This window comes from Haematobia irritans, chromosome 1 (assembly GCF_050003625.1).
Source record: "Haematobia irritans isolate KBUSLIRL chromosome 1, ASM5000362v1, whole genome shotgun sequence".
NCBI lineage: Eukaryota > Metazoa > Arthropoda > Insecta > Diptera > Muscidae > Haematobia > Haematobia irritans.
This window is the reverse complement of record NC_134397.1, coordinates 137,853,759-137,874,065: the sequence shown is the minus strand read 5'-3', so window position 1 is coordinate 137,874,065 and position 20,307 is coordinate 137,853,759. Positions and strand designations below refer to the sequence as shown.

The following is a 20,307-nucleotide window of genomic DNA, read 5'->3' as shown; positions in this document are numbered from 1 at the left end:
TTTATTTATATAGAGAATATAGTTCAAATTTTGTTTCTATAGAAAATTTTGCAAACTTTTATTTACTACACAAAAATTTTTCCAAAATTTCTATTTATATTTTTTTTTTTTTCAAAATTTTATTTCTATAAAACAATTTGTCAAAATTTTATTTATGTAGCAAATTTTCTCAAATTTTTTTCTTACTGATACTCACTGCTAAGTCGAAAACTGGTAAAAGTGACTCAAATTTTGCTATATAAAAAATTATGAATGTTTCCCAAATATTGCACGAGATTTTGTAGAAGTCTGATTTCAGATTTTATCAAAATGTTGATCTAAATACAAAGTTGTGCAGAGTATGTTACATTCGGCCCGCGCGACTTTAGACTTTCTTTGCATTTTTATTTTTTGCTATAATTGTGTTACGTCCCATAACGTTAGATTAAAATTTTAGGTACAGAGATTTTCTAGAAGTATATACGATTTTGTCTAAATCGATTCAGATTCAAATTCATGCATATGGGAATATAACCCTTTATAATAATTTTCGTCCACAAATACATATACTGTCGATATCTTCTCATATTATGATGGGTATTTATATCATTATTTTATTTATTAAATTGCCCTAAATTTGAAATAAAGAGTTTAATTGGTATAAATGCGAAATTAAGACCTTTCTTGCACACATAAATAAATACGATACTTTATATCGATCCATATATATACCCCATATATATCCCCTCAATAGAACTACAAATTAGTGGTACTAAAATGAGATTTAGTTATATTACCCGGAGTCGACTCCGGAGTCGGAGTCGGAGTCGAGCTGATGAAAAATGCTGGAGTCGGAGTCGGAGTCGGAGTCGAGCAAAATTGGCTCGACTCCACAGCCCTGCACTCTATACAGCCGTTTCTCGTCATCGCTGCCAGGTGGTAGCCTCCCAACCGGCGTAATGCTGCACTGGTAGGAATCTATAGACTTCTGAACCGCTGCCATATATGCCACCCTAAATGTCGTCCTTATTCCCTCATCACTGTCATCACCAATCAAGTGGTTAATTCACTGCATATCTTTCCTGAAGTCAAACCGAATGGTCTTAGCTCGTTCGGTTGGTGCACTCCTGCATGTGTAATGTTTTGAGTGATTTGCCCCTCTGCACTTTATCAGGTGCTGGTGGGTGAGGAGGTCGTAGTGTTGCCTCACCGAGAGCATTTTGAACTCAAGCTGTAGTGACAACAAGTGGCAACCCACAGCACAGTATTTTGAACCGTTTGAATCGCTAATACTGTGAGTCCAAACGGGCCGCATTATCGAAAATACACTCTTTTGCATTGTCTCTTTTATCTTCCCAAGTGCTGCCAGCCAATGCTTTCAGGATTTTGTTAATGCTCCCAACGTTTTTAACTACCGTTTCCGCATGTTTTCCAAAGGGAAACAAACTATCTAAGGTCACACCAAGAACCTTGGGGTTCTTGCAAGTGGCCACGAATGTGGATATCGTGTTCCAAGTCCACGATGTGAAAATGTTTGCTGTCGATTTATGAGTAGAAAGTTTGAAATTCCTGCTGACAAAGAAGTCCCTAAGTGCAGGGAGGTAGTCAGAGCTAACTATGGTGACGTCAGGGAAGCTTCGGCATGAGGCCGTTATGCGAGTCGCGTGTTCATTTAATACACAGAAATCTGTATCATTCACCTAATTAGCAATCAATTCTCCTCTGACGTCACATCCAAGCTCTGGGTACCATATGTTATGATCAGCATTAAGTTCGCTTAACAGGATGTTTTGCTCACCACCGAGATATTACCTCAGTACTGGTTTATATCATGTCTGGCATACCGAATCGGCAAGGATATATACATTTATCCGCCACGGCACGGGTTTCAACCAAACACCAAAAAGTTTTCAGCGGTGGATTACCCCCTATCAGTAATGCTGATGACATTTGGGAGTGTTTCAAACCTTCTCCAAGCGGTTTCAACGTAATGTGAAACGACGTTTGTACTCGACTATAAAAATGAGATCCCTTGACATCTGTGGTATCAAATTGAGCCTCAACTAACGGGCTCCCACTATACCTAACCTAACCCGCCACCATAGATTGGTGATCGGTGTACAAGAAGTTGGCCATTCCGTTTCTAACACATCGAAACATCCATTTCCAACTATATACAAAATCAGAGAGAAATTCTAAGAAGATATAACCATGTCTGCCCGTTTGTCTGTTGTAATCAAAATACAGTACCTAATAATGACGCAACCGTTCTGAAATTTGGCACAGTTTCGTTTTATGTTTTCCAGCACAACAAGTTCGAAGATGGGCTATGTTGGTCCTTGTTTCGATATAGCTGCTATGAAAAATACACCGATCCATTTCTCGACTGGCAAAGAGAATATTACTCGAAATGTCTTTATTTAGAGATAAAACCCGAAAGTAAAATAGCACCACTTAAGATGAATTCCACCAATATAAAAGCCATTGCTTATTAGATTTTGCACCACTTCCATATTGCTTTTTTGGCTACGCTGTGTTGCTGGGGTACATATATCCAAATGGTCATTGCAAAGAGAGGATGTGAGGGCGATAACAGGACACAACACTCTGGGAAAACACATGGTAAGGATCGGTCTAGCGAATGATGATATGTGTTGGCGGTCTCTGGACCCGAGGCTACGGAAGATTCATTTCACTTCTGTGCCATTGGCCAGCACTATCTTTCAAAAGAAACAAGATACTGGGCTCTTATTTCTTTCAGACTATGATCGACTTGCGAGAATGCAGCCTGAGGAGTATTCTCGCCTTCATCAAGGCATCGGGGTGGAGGACCTAGGCGCATCCGAAGGACACATTATTATAGAATGGACCCATTCCGGCCGGAGCAGACAGACACGAGGAGGAAGATGGAAAGAAGTTTGAGGAACCGCAATGGGCCAACTACGGTCTAAGTGGACACAAATCCGCTAGTTCGGATTCGTGTCATCCTCCATAACCTAACCTAACCAATGGCACGAATGAAACGCAAATACATAGTATTTATTTATAATTTTTATTCAATTTGTTTTGCTTTGTGAAATTGTTTGATATTCAATAATAAGTTCTGTGTAATAAATGAAATATTCAAAGAATACAATGCTGTAAATAATCCCATGGGAATTTCTCAATCAACCGATATACTCACTCACAGAGAAATACATGGATGCACTCAAAAAGACAACAAACAAACAAAATATGTTGGTATTGTACTAAGTATGACAATTCACTCTGCATCTGAGACTGATGAGCGAGAATGTTTCTTCGATTTTTTACGCTTCTTTTTCTTTTCGCGAGACTTTTCATCATTGTTTTCGTTAGAAGAACTGGCGTCGGCACCAGCTCCAGTCAAAACACCAAGATCCTTTAGCTTTTCATGTTCTTGAAGCTTTTTCAATGTTTCCTCTTTCAAACGTTCCAACTGCTCAAGCTCCCGTGCTGTCTTCTCTTTTTCTAAGTCTTCCATGCGTTGCTTTTCAGCACGTTTTTCTTCTTCTTTAGCGATTTCTTTACGCATATGCTCTTTAAACATAAGTAAAGCTTCGGCTCGTTTTTGTTGTTTTTCACGTGCAGCGCTTTCCGTATTGGCGGTTAAAGCATTTGTTGAAGTTGCAGACTCATGGGATCTCTTTGGTGAATGACGATCCTCAGATCGTCTTTGGCGTCGCTCCTTCGATTTAGAACGTCTAGGTGATCTTGACAACGAACGATTATTGCGGCGATTGCGGCTGGGCGTACGAGTTCTTGACCTAGATCTGGAACGGCTAAGTGATCGTTCGCGGCGTCGAAAACGATTGCGAAAGCGGTCGCCGGAACGTGAACGCCTTCTTCTATCGTTGAAAGGATTATTTCTAAACGGCCTAAAGTTGGTACGTCGTTGAGGCGAATTGAAACCTTGTCTACGCATGGGACGTCGATCATTACGTATGGGCGAGCGGCGTCGTCTTGAATTCGACCTGGACCTTGATCGAGAACGGGATTTCGATCGAGATTTGGAGCGTGAACGAGAACTATGTCTATGTCGAGTTTCTTTCTCTCTTTCCTTTGCCTTTTCCTTCTCCTTTTCTTTTTCACGTTCTCTTTGTTTCTCTTTTTCTTTTTCTCGTTCTCTTTCCCTTTCGCGCTCTTTTTCCTTTTCTTTCTCCCTTTCTCTGTCCCTTTCCCTCTCTTTCTCCCTTTCCTTTTCTTTCTCCCTTTCCCTTTCTTTTTCCCTTTCCTTTTCCCTCTCTTTTTCTTTCTCCTTCTCTTTCTCTCTTTCCCTTCTAGATTTTTCCTTTTCCTCGGAACGTTCTCGCTTACGTTCACTATGTGGTGCCTTATATGGATCTTTTAAAGTCGACACCAATGTTGATTTCGGCCTCTTGGCTGAGGTTTCGGCCGAATCAGCTCCAGTGTCCTCAGCTTCACTGTCGACTTGGTGTTCATAGTCTAAGGCATTCAAATCAACTGACTTCTTACGTCCTTTAACACGTTGAGGGGCCTCTTCCTCTTTGTTAGACTTAGAAACTGTCCGAGTTCTTTCACTATCTTTGTTTCTATCTCGATCCTTGTCCCTTTCATTATCTCTTTCTTTCGCTTTTTCCTTCTCCCTTTCCTTATCTCTTTGTTTTTCCCGCTCCTTATCCCTATCTTTATCTTTTTCTCTAACTTTATCTCTATCTCTCTCCCTATCCCGCTGTTCTCTTTCATGTTGACGATCTTTAATTTTTTCCTTATCTTCATTTCTATTATCGCGACGTTTACGATTGTCATCCTTCCGATCTGGAGATTCATCGACAACACCCTTCCCACCATAAGAGCTTGCATGAGACAATTCAAAGAAAGATTTTTTGGGATTTTTTGCTGCTTCTTCGTGCCTCTTTCTGCGCTCTATTTCGCGACGTTTAATTTCCTCTTCACGTAACTTCTTTTCTTCTTCAAGTTTTTCCAGATCAGACATTTTGATTGTACGATTTTGAGCTCTCTTCCAGTGTGGAGGTGTAGTACTGCGCGAACGAGATCGTGATGGAGTTCGAAAACGCTAAAGAAAATATTAACAAAATGTCTTATAGTCTTTCACAAGCTCTCTAACAAATACTTACAAAAACACCTCTCCCTTTAATAATGCGTCCACTACGGGAAGTAGGTACACTTTTCTTGGACCAACCGAAGGCATTTCGCCCATCACTCTTGGATGATTTGTCACGGTTGTTACTGCCATGTTCTTCTCTTTCTTGATTTCTTTTGGAACCATCGTCACGTAATAGAAATTTATTGGAAACCTGAGATTGGAATTTCATGAATTGCTGAGTAATTGGATTTCCTACTACATTACGTACCTCTGGAATTTCCGAAGGATCAATTTTTGTAATTGTAACCAAAGGATGTATTTCACCATCATCTAAATCGGATGCTTCTCCTTCTTCTGTTTCTTTTTCAGAATCGGGTCTGCAATTAAAATATAGACATGTTTTATGAATAATTATGAGTATAATCCAGCTAAACTTATGGGTTTAAAAGATCGCCAGATTGTAATTACAGGTAAGTAGGATATATTCTGATGATTTTCAATATTCAGGTAATAAAATAAAGAAAAAGAGTCTTTTTTAAAAATCAGAAAAATCAACCGCCATATGAGATTATGAGGAAACCAAAAAATGTTGTCGATTCACAGATTGAGTTAAAAGACGAGTTATTTCATTGTCCTATGTTGCCAAAATGATGGGAAAAAGTAATGGCAAACGATGGACAATACTTCGATTATCAGTGTATTACAATTTTTCGGAATAAATTATCAAAAATTTCGCATTTTTTTATTTGCTTTCCCAATACATTTTTTTTTAATTTAAAATGAACGCTACTTTTTGATAAGACCTCGTTTATCCATTATTCACTAGCGTAAAAAAGAAATACTAGAAATACTCAAATAATTAATCCATCTATGGCTGATTAGGATATTGAGAGAATGGACGAACTATCAAAGGATAATGTGTTAATTGGCTCGGAAAAAATACGAGACAACAAAATGCAAACATTTTCACCGATTGCCGGAGGCCAATGAAGGCAAAGAAGTTAGAGCGTACAACAAGCCGAATACTGGCTTATGTGTTTGCCCGACATTGGACAGGGAAAACTGGATCCTCTTATCAACCTAACCTAAAAAATAATTTTGCGAAATCTGTTCTTGTCCAAGTTGCCGGTCTAGGGAGTTTTTTTATACCCACCACCAAAGGATGGTGGTATGTTAATTTTGTCATTTATTTATTTATTTATTTTTATTTCTGCATGAATGTAACATAGTCGGTCAGACCCTAAGACAGTTACAGTTACAATACAATAGCTTTACTACTAGAAACACTTAAAATAGCAATGAAAAAATATAAAAATAACAATTAAAAAATATAGATCTAATTTTTTTTTTTTAATAAATAACAAAAAATGGGAATAAGAACAACATAAAACTAACTGCAATAAAAAATTACCAAAAATGACACTTAGACACAATATACGATTTATAAAAATTCTTATATAAAAATGAATTTAGGTACAATTACAATTATGCATTCTCAAGAAGTTTAATTGAAATGCCATTTAGTATGGCATAATGATGGAATTACTCCGGCGGAGTTACAAGCGGTGGCTGACAGAATTATCCCCTGGTTGTCGGCGATATATATAGGATGTATCAACTTAGCATATATTCGTTTTCATGCCTAAAGCGGGAAAAGCCTCTCACTCGAATGCGATGGATTTCCGACCAATCAGCTTATCATCATTCCTACTTAAGACTCTGGAGAGGATGATAGATATTTATCTTAGAACTAGCGTCGATTCAAGTTTGCTCTCGAAACAACATCATGCATACTCGAAGGGCAGGTCTACTGAGACCGCATTACATGAACTAGTCAGCTTTATTGAAAGCTCACTATCTGTCAAAGAATACACAATCGTGGCGTTTCTAGACATCGTAGGGGCGTTCAATAACGTTCATCCAAGCTCGATATTGAATGAACTGACAACTCTGAATGTTGATCCAGGTATACTTAGGCTGTTAGACGAACTTCTAAGGAAGAGACGCATTTCAGCCACACTAGGACAAGCAAACATACAAAGGTATGTGAACAGAGGCACTCCTCAAGGAGGAGTTCTATCATCTCTTCTTTGGAATGTTGCTATAAACGACCTTCTGGTTTCCCTAGAAAAAGAAAGGATACAAGTGGTGGTATACGCAGATGATGGGGCGCTAGTAGTCGGGGGAAAATTCCCATCAACAGTTAGAGATATTATACAGAGAGCCCTCCGGATGACTGAGAAATGGGTGAAAGATAATGGTCTTGGGGTAAATCCTGCAAAGACAGAACTAGTCATGACTGCAAAGATCGCAAAACTCCCACGGTTAGGCCTATTTCCTTAGGGGGTATTGAAATTCCCTTTGGTGAGTGCGCAAAATACCTTGGCGTTATTTTGGACAGGAAGCTGAACTTTAAGCTTAATATTGTAGAAAGGGCGAGGAAAGCAACGGTAGCTTTATACTCGTGCAAAAAGGCAATAGGGAAAAAGTGGGGACTAAAACCAAAAATTGTGCATTGGCTATACACGGCAGTGGTTAGACCTATAATGCTATATGGTATTGTAGTCTGGTGGCCGGCACTTCACCAGCCAACAAGTTTAGACAAAGTTCAGCGTATGTCGTGCTTGTGTATCTCAGGTGCATTCAGCAAGATTCCATTAGATAGTGCAATTGATGAATCAAACTCAAAAATGATAGCATTCTTAAAGTATGATCAACATTTGTTTCGTAATAATCTCTTGTATACAGACATAAATAACATTTCTCCGGATCAAAATTGCCAAGAATTAAGCACCTTACTCCTCGAAAATTTAATAGAGGCTACTAAACCAATGATAAGAAAAAAGATGTTAAGTAGAAGAAAAACAGCTCCATGGTTTAATTGCAATATACAAGCAATGAAAAACACAAAAATAAATTTGTATCAAAGAGCTATATGGTTAAATAACGTCTTACATTGGCAAGAGTATAGACGATACAGAAATTTATATAAGGCTAATATTCAAAAAGCAAAAAGTGATTATATTAACAATAAAATAGCACATTGTTCTGATCAAAAAAGCATGTGGAGAGCAATAAAAGAACTGATACTTAAAAAAGAGATATCAACAATTAAGGAAATTTACTTCGATGGAAAATATTTCAATCATGAACAAGAAATCGCAGATGTCCTCAATACGTTTTTCATAAATAGTATAAATCAAATAGTATCGAGCGTGCCAGATGTAGCATACCAAAATTTGATTCAGACGATCCCATCTACAAAATTTAAATTTGATATACCTGACATTATGTCATTGAAGAATGTATTGAAAACAATGAATAATAAAAAAGATCATAATTTTCTATCAGTAAAAATTATATTAGATAATTATGATATTATTGGAAATCATTTACATAGAGTAATCATTGCAAGAAGGAATATTTCCAGAATGTTTGAAGGAATCGATCATTGTGCCAATTCAAAAAGTCAAAAATTCCAAAGATCCACAAGAAATTCGACCCGTGAACACACTACCAACAATAAGTAAAATCATTGAGAAAATTGTACATCAGCAATTGAATAAATATTTTGAAAGTAACAATTTGTTAAATGAAACGCAAGCAGGATTTAGAGAAAAACATAGCTGTGAATCCCTATTAAATATGGTGATTGCTCAGTGGAAAACGGAAGTCGGAAAGAAAAGTTGTGTAGTGGCGGTTTTTCTAGATTTGAAACGAGCCTTTGAAACAGTAGACAAGGAAATATTATTAAAAAAGCTTAACAAATACGGCGTAGAAGGAAAGGAGCTAAACTGGTTTCGAAGTTATCTAGAAAATAGAAAACAAAAAACTAAATGTGGCAATTTTACATCAAAGCCATCCATGGTTTCTACGGGTGTGCCGCAAGGGGCTGTATTGGGTACATTGCTTTTTCTAATATATATAAATGATTTGCAAAAAACATTGAATGAGGCAAAGATATGTATGTTTGCGGACGATGCACTGATATATATAACAGGAGAAAATTCAAACATTATAATCACTAAACTAAATGAAGAATTAGCAAATGTGGCGAAATACCTAAAAATGAATAAAATGAAACTGAATACAAATAAGACTAAGGCGATGATTATAAATGGACAAGCAACGGAAGATATTATTATTGAAAATGCTATTATAGAGAAAGTAGATAATATAAAATATCTAGGAATTATCGTCGATAAATATCTGAAATTTGATCAGCATTTCGACTATGTATGTACGAAAATAGCAAAAAAGGTTGCTTTCTTAGGAAGAATAAGAAAAAATATTTCAAAGAAAACTGCAATTCGTATTTACAATACAATAATAAAGCCTCATTTTGAATACTGTTCAACGGTACTATTCTTAGGTAGCAATGCAATGAGAGAGAGACTACAGAAACAACAAAACCGGGCCATGAGATGCATTTTAAGGTGTAGTAGATTGGAACACGTTTCGATCATGCTGGAAAACTTACAGTGGATGTCTGTTAATCAGATGCTGTCAATGAAAGTATTAATTTTCATATTTAAAGCCAAGAATGGAATGTTACCAAAATATGTTCAAAATAATTTGACCTATGTTTCTGATGTACAACCTTACAATTTACGTAATTTACATGATTTTAGACTGCAATTACATAAATCTAACTTTTGTCAAAATGTAGTATTTTATAATGGCCTTAAAATTTTTAATCAATTACCATTACAACTAAAAGTTGAAAGAAATTTTAAAGAATTTAAGCGTAAAGTCATTGAATATGTTAAACAAAACTTTTAATTTATAAAATCCGAACTAAATTATAATTTGGTATTATCTAATAGCTTTAAATGGCTAAATAAATAAATAAATAAAAATAAATAAATAAATAAATTCAGCAAGACAGGAACAAATTCCCTTAATGTCATACTGCATCTATTACCTTTAGACATTTTGGCCAAACAGTCAGCTGCAACAACGGCTGTGCGGTTGCGCGAGCTATCGCTGTGGTCGGAAAAAAGTTACGGTCACAGTTTGGTCCTCAAAATAATGCCAGATATGCCTAACGTAGTGGATTACACTTTGGCGAGACCACTTTTCGACAAAAAGTTTGAGACTCTAATTCCCAACAGTGAGGCGTGGTGTACAAGGACCCCGGGGAATAAAAGATATATAGATTTCTACGCGGATGGCTCCAAATTGGATGGCCAAGTGGGTTTCGGAGTATATTCTAAAGATCTGGAACTTCGAATAGCGAAAAGATTACCTGGCCACTGTAGTGTTTTTCAGGCTGAACTATTAGCAATAAGAGAAGTGGTTAATTGGCTGAGAAGTAATGCTCCAAGCAATATTGGCATTAATATATACTCAGACAGTCAACCTGCAATAAAATCCTTGGACTCTGTGTTCCTCAACTCGAAAACGGCCATTGACTGCCGCAAATCTCTCAATGAGATGGCTGAGCAGCACAATATTCACCTAATATGGGTGCCTGGCCATAGGAACATACCGGGGAACTGCGAAGCAGATGAGCTAGCAAGGCTAGGAACTACCTTACATATTCCAGGGGAACTAGATTCAGTTGGTATGCCTCTGGCTACCTGCAAGCTCTTACTGCGTGAGAAGGCTGTCAAGATGGCAAATGTTCGATGGGAGAATTGCAAGGGTTGTAATGACACCAAGCAAATATGGCCCCATTTAAACTTAAACCGCACACTAGATATTTAGTGTTCTCGAGACGCCAGATACCACTCCTGATATCTGCTATAACGGGTCGCTGCCTGATAGGCGATTTTGCAAAAACTATTGGTGCGAAGTATAATGACTATTGTATGAGCTGTCATGATGCGGAGGAAAAGGAATCAAAAAAACACCTCTTGTGTGAGTGTCCTGCATTTTGTGTAAGGCGTAAGCAAATTTTAGGGGCATATAGCTTCAGATTACTGGCGGACCTTGAAAACGTTAACTTAAGCAGTCTGCTAAGGTTTTTGGAACAATCTGGTTGGTTCAACAGAAGGAAATAATCGAGAAGGTTCAGCGGTTAAAACTAGAAGTGCCCATATGTAATAGGTACTTTTAGTTAATGTGGTATCACAATGGACTGAATAGTCTAAGTGAGCCTGAATCTTAATCGGGCTGCCACTTCAACCTAACCTAACCTAACCTATGGCATAGTCATAAAGTTTTTGCTTATATGTTTTTGGCACCAAATTAAACGTCTTTAAAGAGGCGGGCAAAATATTAAACACCCGAGCAGCTCTTACAAGAAACGATTTTTCTAACACAGAACATAACTTTGGAATGGCAATATGGGAATTTCTAGTAGACCTACCAAATTTAAACAATTCAACTACAAATAAAGGCTCCTGAGCCCTGATAATCTTATTAAACATATACAAATTTCTAATATTCATGAAATCATTAAACGTACAACCAAGGAAGTCCAACACATAATAAGTAATATGATCATACCATTTGACAGAGTACACATAACGCAGCACACGATGAAATAGTAACTGGAGTTTTCTTACTAAGTAGCCGTAGGTGCCTGAAGAAACTTCCAAACCATACAGAAATGTTGGCATAATAAGCGCATGTACAAGAAGCCTCGTCATTTCAGGAGGCAAAAATAGATCCAAATTGTACAACTTTCGTAACATAAAGTTTACTTTGAAAATCACAGAATTCATTTGCGCTAATGTTAGTCAACCTAACTAATGAGTTTGCGCTAATGGTAGTCAACCTAACTAATGAGTTTGCGCTAATGTTAGTCAACCTAACTAATGAGTTAACAGCTGCAAACACCGCTCAGAATCATCAACACGTTGTTGTTTTTGGTCAAATGTGAGCTCGCGCCGCACCCATTTTGAACAGAGCTTCCGCATATCCAAACATTGATGAATGATATGACCAACACGTTCCTTTGATATCTTTAAGGCCTCTGCTATCTCGATCAACTTCATTTTACGGTCATTCAAAATCATTTTGTGGATTTTTTTGATGTTTTCGCCGGAAACCACCTCTTTCGGGCGTCCACTGCGTTCACCGTCCTCCGTGCTCATTTCACCACGCTTGAATTTTGCATACCAATCAATTATTGTTGATTTCCCTGGGGCAGAGTCCGGAAACTCATTATCAAGCCAAGTTTTTGCTTCCACCGTATTTTTTCCCTTCAGAAAACAGTATTTTATCAAAACACGAAATTCCTTTTTTTCCATTTTTTCACAATAACAAAAGTTGCTTCACAAAAGACGCTCTGTCTCACAAACTAATTGACTTACAGACGTCAAATTTTGACACAAATCATTTGAAGGTTGGTACTACATATATAAAAATAATATGCATTTAATACCGGCGACGCCATCTATGTGTCAGACCGGGGACTTATCAGCCAACCTGTTAGTACAGTGAAGTCTCTTGGGTGTCCCCAATGTCGCATAAGTTTTGTCCACATTTGGGAGGTGTCCACTTATGGGAGCTTAATTTTAATGTGAAATATAGCAAATGTAGTCCACTTTGAGAGATGTCACTTTTTCAGAGTGTCTAAGATTGGATAGTTTCACTGTATATGTAATGATTTAATAGCTTATTTGTTAATCTACCATTACTGATTTTTTACGGCGTTATGGACAGATAAATATGTTACCCAAAATGAAAAAAAAAATCCAAAGAAATATAACATCAAAACGAAACTTACTTTTCCTTTTCTTCGGATTTGGAACGTTTCTTCTTTTTCTTCTTTTCTCGGCGTTTGCTTTGTTTTTCCTCTTCAGATTCACTGTTCGATTGATCTTCATCGGATGAGGCGACACGTTTCTTCTTTTTCTTGTCTTTTTTTACTGTAAAAAAAAAACATTACAAAAAGGTCACTTTAATAATATTTTTTTCACAAAATAATGCTATGACGAACCTTTAACCTGTTTTATTAATTCTCCACAATTTGCTACAACTGCATCTTGTAATGGACGTGAATTACGATCTACCGGCAAATCTTCTAGTTGACGTACTAAATCTTGTCCAGATATAACTTGACCGAAAACAACATGAATACTGCAAGGACAAAAAAAAACAAAACAAGAAATCTTCAGCATATAAAATTACAAGTGTCTCACACAAATGATAATACTCACTTGTCCAAATGTGGAGCAGGTTGTGTAGTACTATAATGAAAAACAGAAGAAGAGAAAAAGTTTCTTTACACTTTGTCATTTTTACAACAGAACAGTAGTAGGATTTTTTTGGTATTGGTTTGGTGTTTGTTGATTGATTGAAATGGTTGAAGAAGTATATTTCTAAATTTTTGTTATTTTTTTGGTTTTATTTTGGTTGATATGAATGCAAAATAATTTCTACATTTTAGCAATAACTAGAGTCCACAAGGAAAGCTGCATTAAATGAATTCTTCATCTTGTTGTCCCAGAGCAGTACATTTAGAACGATAATAGAAGTACGGCTGCCATTTAATCCGAGCCGATCTTAGTCGTCTTAATGAGAAGTATCCTGTCAAAGTCTCTGGTTTGTGATATTTTTTCCCCCTCAAATATGATTCCACTAGAGCACGCTTAGGATAATCCAGTAGTAAAAGATGATTACAACCTCTATAATCAGGATATGAGTGGGTGCGCTTTCCAGCCATGAACTCTTACAAGAAATGATGTGGGGCTTTTTGATGCCCTGCTAAAGCTCATGATGTCATTTTGCTAAACAATATATAAATCAATAAATATTACAGTATAATCATAAGATTTTGCATATTAATTGCTTTAATTCCATAAACATTTTGAACAAATAAACAACAAAGACAAATTAATGAAAGAACAAAATTTTGCTGTAAATAAACTGGATATTATTGGATCGGATTTGATTTGACATTGGATGGTGCAGTTTAATAAAATATTGTACTTACATGAAAAATTGTGAGCCGTTGGTATTTTTACCACGATTGGCCATAGACAAGAGAAAAGGACGATCATGTTTTAATTCAAAACTTTCATCTGCAAAAAAAGAAAACATAATGTAATAAAAGTTAGAAATGTGTATGAGAGCAAAATATTCCCGATCATAAAGCCGATTGAAGTTGAAAATGTAATCAATTAAAAAACTAATTGACACAATTAACTCTTTAATCAAAATAAAGTCAGTAAAGAAAATTATTGAAATTTTTCAAGTTTTAATTAAAATTTTATTTATCTCAATTGACATTAAAAAAAAATAAAAATTAAAAAAATTATTTCCATTTAATAATACAATTGATCGGAAAAAACTAGTTTATATATATACATACTATTCATTGGTTAAATTTTTACTCAAAGCCAAGGAAAAATCCAACCAAAATCAAAAACAAGTTCCGAAGAAATTAATTAATTTTTTATTTCTAATTATTTCTGTGATTTCGATATTGAAGCAATTTCTATTAAGATATTAATTGGATCTTGAATCAATTTCATTATTGAATCCGACCAAATTTGTTTCTGTAACCTCGGATAGGCTTATATTGGGCAAATAGTGCACTTTACTAACTAGTACTTCTCGCTACTATGCTAAGATACTTAGGAAATCTTTGAAACGTTTAAAAATGTCAACCGCATTACAGAGAACAGACAAACAACGTATAAATGGCATTGGGCGAAAAATGGTACCCCAAGACTCTTTCCATACAAAGGGAAGCTGAAATAATATCGGTGCATTGAGTACTAAGCGAATTCAAAATGAACATAAAGTTTATCAATTGATCTTCTCCAAACTGATACAATAACAACTAGGACATATGATGGGCTGAAGTTACCATTCGGACAAGAGTTAGTCCGTAGGAGGGAGCCACCTTGGTGCAATGGTTAGCATATTCGTGGGTTCAACCCCAGTTTCGACCGAACACCAAAACTATTTTTTAGCGGTAGATTATCCCCTCTCAGTAATGCTGGTGAAATTTCTGAATGTTTCAAAGCTTCTCGAAGTCGTTTCACCGTTCGGACTTGGCTATAAGCAGGAGGCCTTTTGTCATTGAGCTTAATATAGAATCGGACAGCACTCATTGTATCACAATGGACTGAATAGTCTAAGTGAGCCTGACATATCGGGCTGCCACCATACTAACCTAACCTAATCTACACAGTAAAAAATTTCACGAAAATTCTTCCAATTAAAGCCATATGTAAAACTGAGACTTTAATGTAATTTAATCCAGAAATTTTTTAAAAAAAAGTGTGTAATAACTATATAAGTAAATAAATAAGTAAAAAAAAAATAATTGAGTTTTAAAATATATTCAATTAAAAATTTAATTTATTCAACAAATTTTTTTATTGAAAAAAAAATCAATCACAAAAATTAATGGTATTAAATAATTTTTTATTTGGATCAATTAATTTTTTAATTGATACTATCATTTCTGTGATTGCAGACATTTCGATTAAACATTAATTGAATCAAATAATTTCGTTATTGAAGACAAATATTTTTTGTGTGTAGTCCGTAAGAAGATGCCTGTTGACAGATTCTGCTAATTTATTGAACAAGCCATTTCCTGTGTATTTTCTCAGGTGCTCAAGAAGCTGATTGATTTCAATAAGAGCTATGATTTATAATAAGAGCTGAGTACTAAGAAAATAGCAGATAACTATGGAGTATGCTCGTCGTCGAAGTTTGGGAAATCAACAAAAATTGACAGAATCCCACGGTAGTTTGCTTTTTGCTTCCATGATATGTACGATTCCTCCATATAAGTATCCAACACTGGAAGAATGCATGTAATGCCTATAAATCCTTTTGAAAGGTTGCATCGAGATTGGTCTAATCCAACGGAGATAAACTCCGTTATATGATAGTAACTTAAGGTCCCTAAATACACAGCGAAGCCTCTCAAAAGTAGACACCTACGGCAGTGTTGCCAGTATTTTTCGGGCTCTTGTCCACAATATAGGACGCTTTCATCCCCAAAAATCCCCAATTTAAATTTAAATTCTCCACAAAAATCCCTAAATACAATTTTAAGCAAGTTTGTTTGAAAAATGTATAGGAATAGGCTCTACTGCAAAAAATCCGTCATAATTTAAAAATTTAAAAAATATAGAATTTTTGTTATACCAGTTGCGAGTTACAATAAGATTAAGATTCCAAAACCAGGAGACGCGTGCTCAAAATATTAACCGATACAATCCCTCATCAGAATTAATTGTTGGTATAAAGAGTCATCGAATTTGTATCTTATGCAAATCGTCTTCTAATTGCTCAAGAAATAAAAATGGGAGTTGGGTCAACATGTGTAGTTATGAATCAAAACTTTGTTCTGAATAGTCAAGAAATAAAATTGGGTGATCGATCAAAAGGCGTTGTTGCTCCGATATGAACTCTATTCAATATGTATGGTATATTTTTTACAAATCAGTGATGTACACAGATGAGGGGCCCACACTTCGACCTTACGAAAAAATTTCACAATAGTACAAAATTTCTTAGGAAACAAAGCAAATTGTAAAGTCGATCTTGGAATACAATTATTTTTACTGTTTTGAACATTCTCTGTATGCCCCCTTTGAGCATGTAGAAGTAAATAATTTCAAATAAACCATAACTCAAAACTTGATTTCGAAAATTCCACAACGAAATCCCCAAATATGTGAAAATTCCCCACCAAATCTCCAACTCAAAAATGTTGTCCCCATCCACGAAAAAATATCCCCGATTTGGAAAAATTCCCCAATACTGGCAACACTGACCTACGGTCGCTTACATTTTCACCACATTTGGGAGGTGTTCATTTATGAGAGTTTAATTTTAATGTGATAATATAGCAAATTTGAGATGTGTCCGCTTTTCGGAGTGTCCATGTTTGGGAGGTGTCACTGTGCATATATATTTTAATGAAAGAGACTATCTTTCCGCCAAAAGGATTGGACAAAATTTGGAATTTTATTTAGTGACGGTAATGGAAAGAGTTCAGTACAGTATGTCGAACAAGTTGTGGAGCCGAATTTATCTCACCAAAAAGTATCATGCCTAGGTGTAAAACCAAGGATGAAAATTGTGGCCTATAAAATTAATAAAGGTGAGTAAAACTCTCCTTAAGAGAGTAAAGTTATTTAGAAGTCCGGATGCCTTGGAGGCATATGAATACAAGCTGAGAGAATATAAAAACAAACTGAGAGGAATAGAATGCCTCAATAGAACAAATGGATTAACTTTTTCCAATAATAGAAAGCTCTGCCGAGGCTGCAGTATTCAATCACTCCCTTCTGGGTTTTAATAAATAATGGTAAGGCCACTGGACGGCTAGTGAATAGACGTTGAAAATAATAATCTTGGATATACATTCGCTAGAAAATCTGACATACGATTTCGAATTGATATTGAGCTGTATGAGGCAAATTAATCTAAAACTTTTAATTAACGACGGTAAGATTAAGTAGATTTGTATCCCAAGGTATATGAGAAAATAATGACATTAATAGAAGACACCATCTTTCCGCCCTGTGCAGGTATGAAAGCAGATTGATACAAGTATTGGGCTTCGTAAAAATGGTAAAAATAATATGAGTTCAATGCAGGGTTTCGAACAAGCTGTGGAAGGCCTTCATTATATCGCCAATAGTATCATGCCTTGAAGTACGAACAAGAGGGAAATGGAGGTCTTAAGAGTTAGTTAGTATAAGTAAACCTAACATCTCCTTAACAATTTAAAGTTCTAGAACTGTGGGTGAACTGGACGCACATAAGAACAATCAGAGTGGATATAAGAAGAAGAAGAACCGATAGGCGGCTATCGCACAGACATTGTAGATACTTCTGGACACACATTAGTCTGGAAATCGAACGCATCAACCATCTACATAAAAAAGTCATTCGGATGCTCAAATTGAAACAGCTTCCTTAGATTTTCTCCCTGACTTGTTCTTGGGGACCTGTCTTAATAGGTTGTCCTGTCCAAGTCGTTCCCTGAAGAGTACTTTTACACCATTAATGACAGAACCTTTGTTCTTGGGGACCTGTCTTAATAGGTTGTCCTGTCCAAGTCGTTCCCTGAAGAGTACTTTTACCCCATTAATGACAGAACCCATGTTAAAGTGGACGGCCCTTTCCATGCGTATTGACCAGAACTGGGACAGGTCCATACACACCAAGGACTTGATCCACATCCCGCTTTATTTAAAAATAATATAAATCACTTTTTGATATTTTAGCTCTTTATAAGAATGTCTATTTTTCCCGAATTTTACTGAGCTTACTTGCTATATTCTATATAAATTAATTCTGTTAATAAATTATTCTGTTAATAATATTAAATGCAAACTTACCCTCAAATGTTCCACCGTAAATCGATTCTCCTCCTGTTCCATTGCCAGCAGAAAAATCGCCCGATTGAATCATAAAATCTTTTACCACTCGATGGAATATAACATTTTTATAATGTAATGGTTTTTCCGTTACTATACCCGTTCCTCTTTCGCCGGTACACAAAGCTCTAAAGTTCTCCGCGGTTTTAGGTGCAACATCGCTAAATAACTCAAAAACTATGCGTCCTATATTCAGGTCTCCCAAAGCAATGTCGAAAAAGCAACGAGGCCTAACAACACTTCCGTCTTTGCCATCTCCATTGGTCACCGTCATGGCGTTTAAAGGTCTAGTGGTTACCGATTTCTATATGTTAACTTTTTCTGACTGTTCGAATTGAATTAAAATAAAAATCTTGTTATAAAAGTCTATTTTTTAACTACGAGCAACGACAGATTTCATTTTTTCAGCTTTGACTAGTGTATGGTAAAACGACTACGACTAGAACTACAATCGGTGGCGTTTTATCGATATTTTGCAAAACTAATCGATAATACTTCCATGATAAAACAATGAGGAAAGGTCATGCATGCAATGGTTAACACTACGTTCACATTGGGCACGGAATCCTCTCTTGGGCCGTTCAACATATCAGTCGTCAAGCCTCCGGCGGCGGCGGATTGACGACTAAGTGTGTAAATATAACCATAGCGATAGGCGGTAGGCGAACACTTATTTACGTGTATTTCTTCAATCATCAGAACCTCCATTATTGACGCTCCATTATTGACGTTCCATTATTGACGCTCCATTATTGACGCTACATTCGCCATGATCCCAAGCTTTCCCAGCCATTTTTTCCCCAACTTCCAAAACATCATTTAACCAAAACATCTGTCAGACATCCTCTCATAGAAAATGTTTATTGATACCCACCATCTCTCGCTCTGCCTACTTCCTAATGTAGCCAATAGATGGCGCTGGCCTACATAGTGTTACCCATCACACAAGTGGGCGCACATGACAGGGGTTCTTACTGGCGTCCTTCGAAATTGATCTAAATAGGCACCTAATAATTGCACTGATGAGAAACGTTTTCGTAGTAACTTGGCGTGGTACAACTTCTCAATAGTGACGGCGCTTTTCCGACGAGTTTTTGATGTCGTATATGATTGTTTTCGACGTAGTGGGGATTCTCAGAAGCGCCCCCAAATTCAAAAAATGTTGGCAGGGTATTAACAATTTTTAAAAGCGATAAGCTGGTTTAAAATTTATGTACAAAGCCCTGTTTTTTTTTTGTTGTAGACTTAAATAAGTTTTTGCCACCGAAAATTTCGCTAGAGGTGCATACCGGCCTTAAGTCCGAAGGCATAATCTGCTGCTTCATGTTTATGGGATCGATAACACATTTACCGATTATTTAGTCATCGCCGACAAGTCGTATCGATCCGACACACTTTACAATCATATACGACATCAAAAACTCGTCGTATACACAATCGTGTTTTACTTGACCACAATGATTCTTCTACAATTACCTTAAAATGCACTTTTTCTGATAGTTTGCAGGGGTTCTTATTGGCGTCCTTCGAAATTGATCTAAATAGGCACCTAATAATTGCACTGATGAGAAACTTTTTGGTAGTAACTTGGCGTGGTACAACTTCTCAATAGTGACAGCGCTTTTCCGACGAGTTTTTGATGTCGTATATGATTGTTTTCGACGTAGTGGGGATTCTCAGAAGCGCCCCCAAATTCAAAAAATGTTGGCAGGGTTGGTATGTATTAAATGAATTAAAGAAATAAAGATTTTTACTTGTGTTTTATTAAACTAAATATTTATTGCCATAATTAATACTGTGTATTAAAACCCAATACCGTTTTGGTATTATTTGGTAATACCGCACTATTTATACATTCCCTGCCAACATTTTTTGAATTTGGGGGCGCTTCTGAGAATCCCCAGTACGTCGAAAACAATCATATACGATATC

The 20,307-nt window shown here is 36.3% G+C and overlaps 1 protein-coding gene across 1 annotated transcript; it reads right to left on the bottom strand.

The window, feature by feature from the left end:
* Positions 1-3,012: 3,012 nt before the first annotated feature.
* Moca-cyp (nuclear cyclophilin protein Moca-cyp) lies at positions 3,013-18,813 on the bottom strand. Its single transcript, XM_075291747.1, has 8 exons — positions 18,337-18,813; positions 13,953-14,040; positions 13,177-13,206; positions 12,957-13,096; positions 12,744-12,885; positions 5,334-5,442; positions 5,097-5,276; positions 3,013-5,035 (listed from the first exon to the last, which is right to left on the bottom strand). Exons 1-8 carry the CDS (start codon positions 18,647-18,649, stop codon positions 3,242-3,244), a joined length of 2,796 nt encoding a protein of 931 aa, XP_075147862.1. The 5' UTR covers positions 18,650-18,813; the 3' UTR covers positions 3,013-3,241.
* Between the last annotated feature and the right edge of the window lie 1,494 nt (positions 18,814-20,307).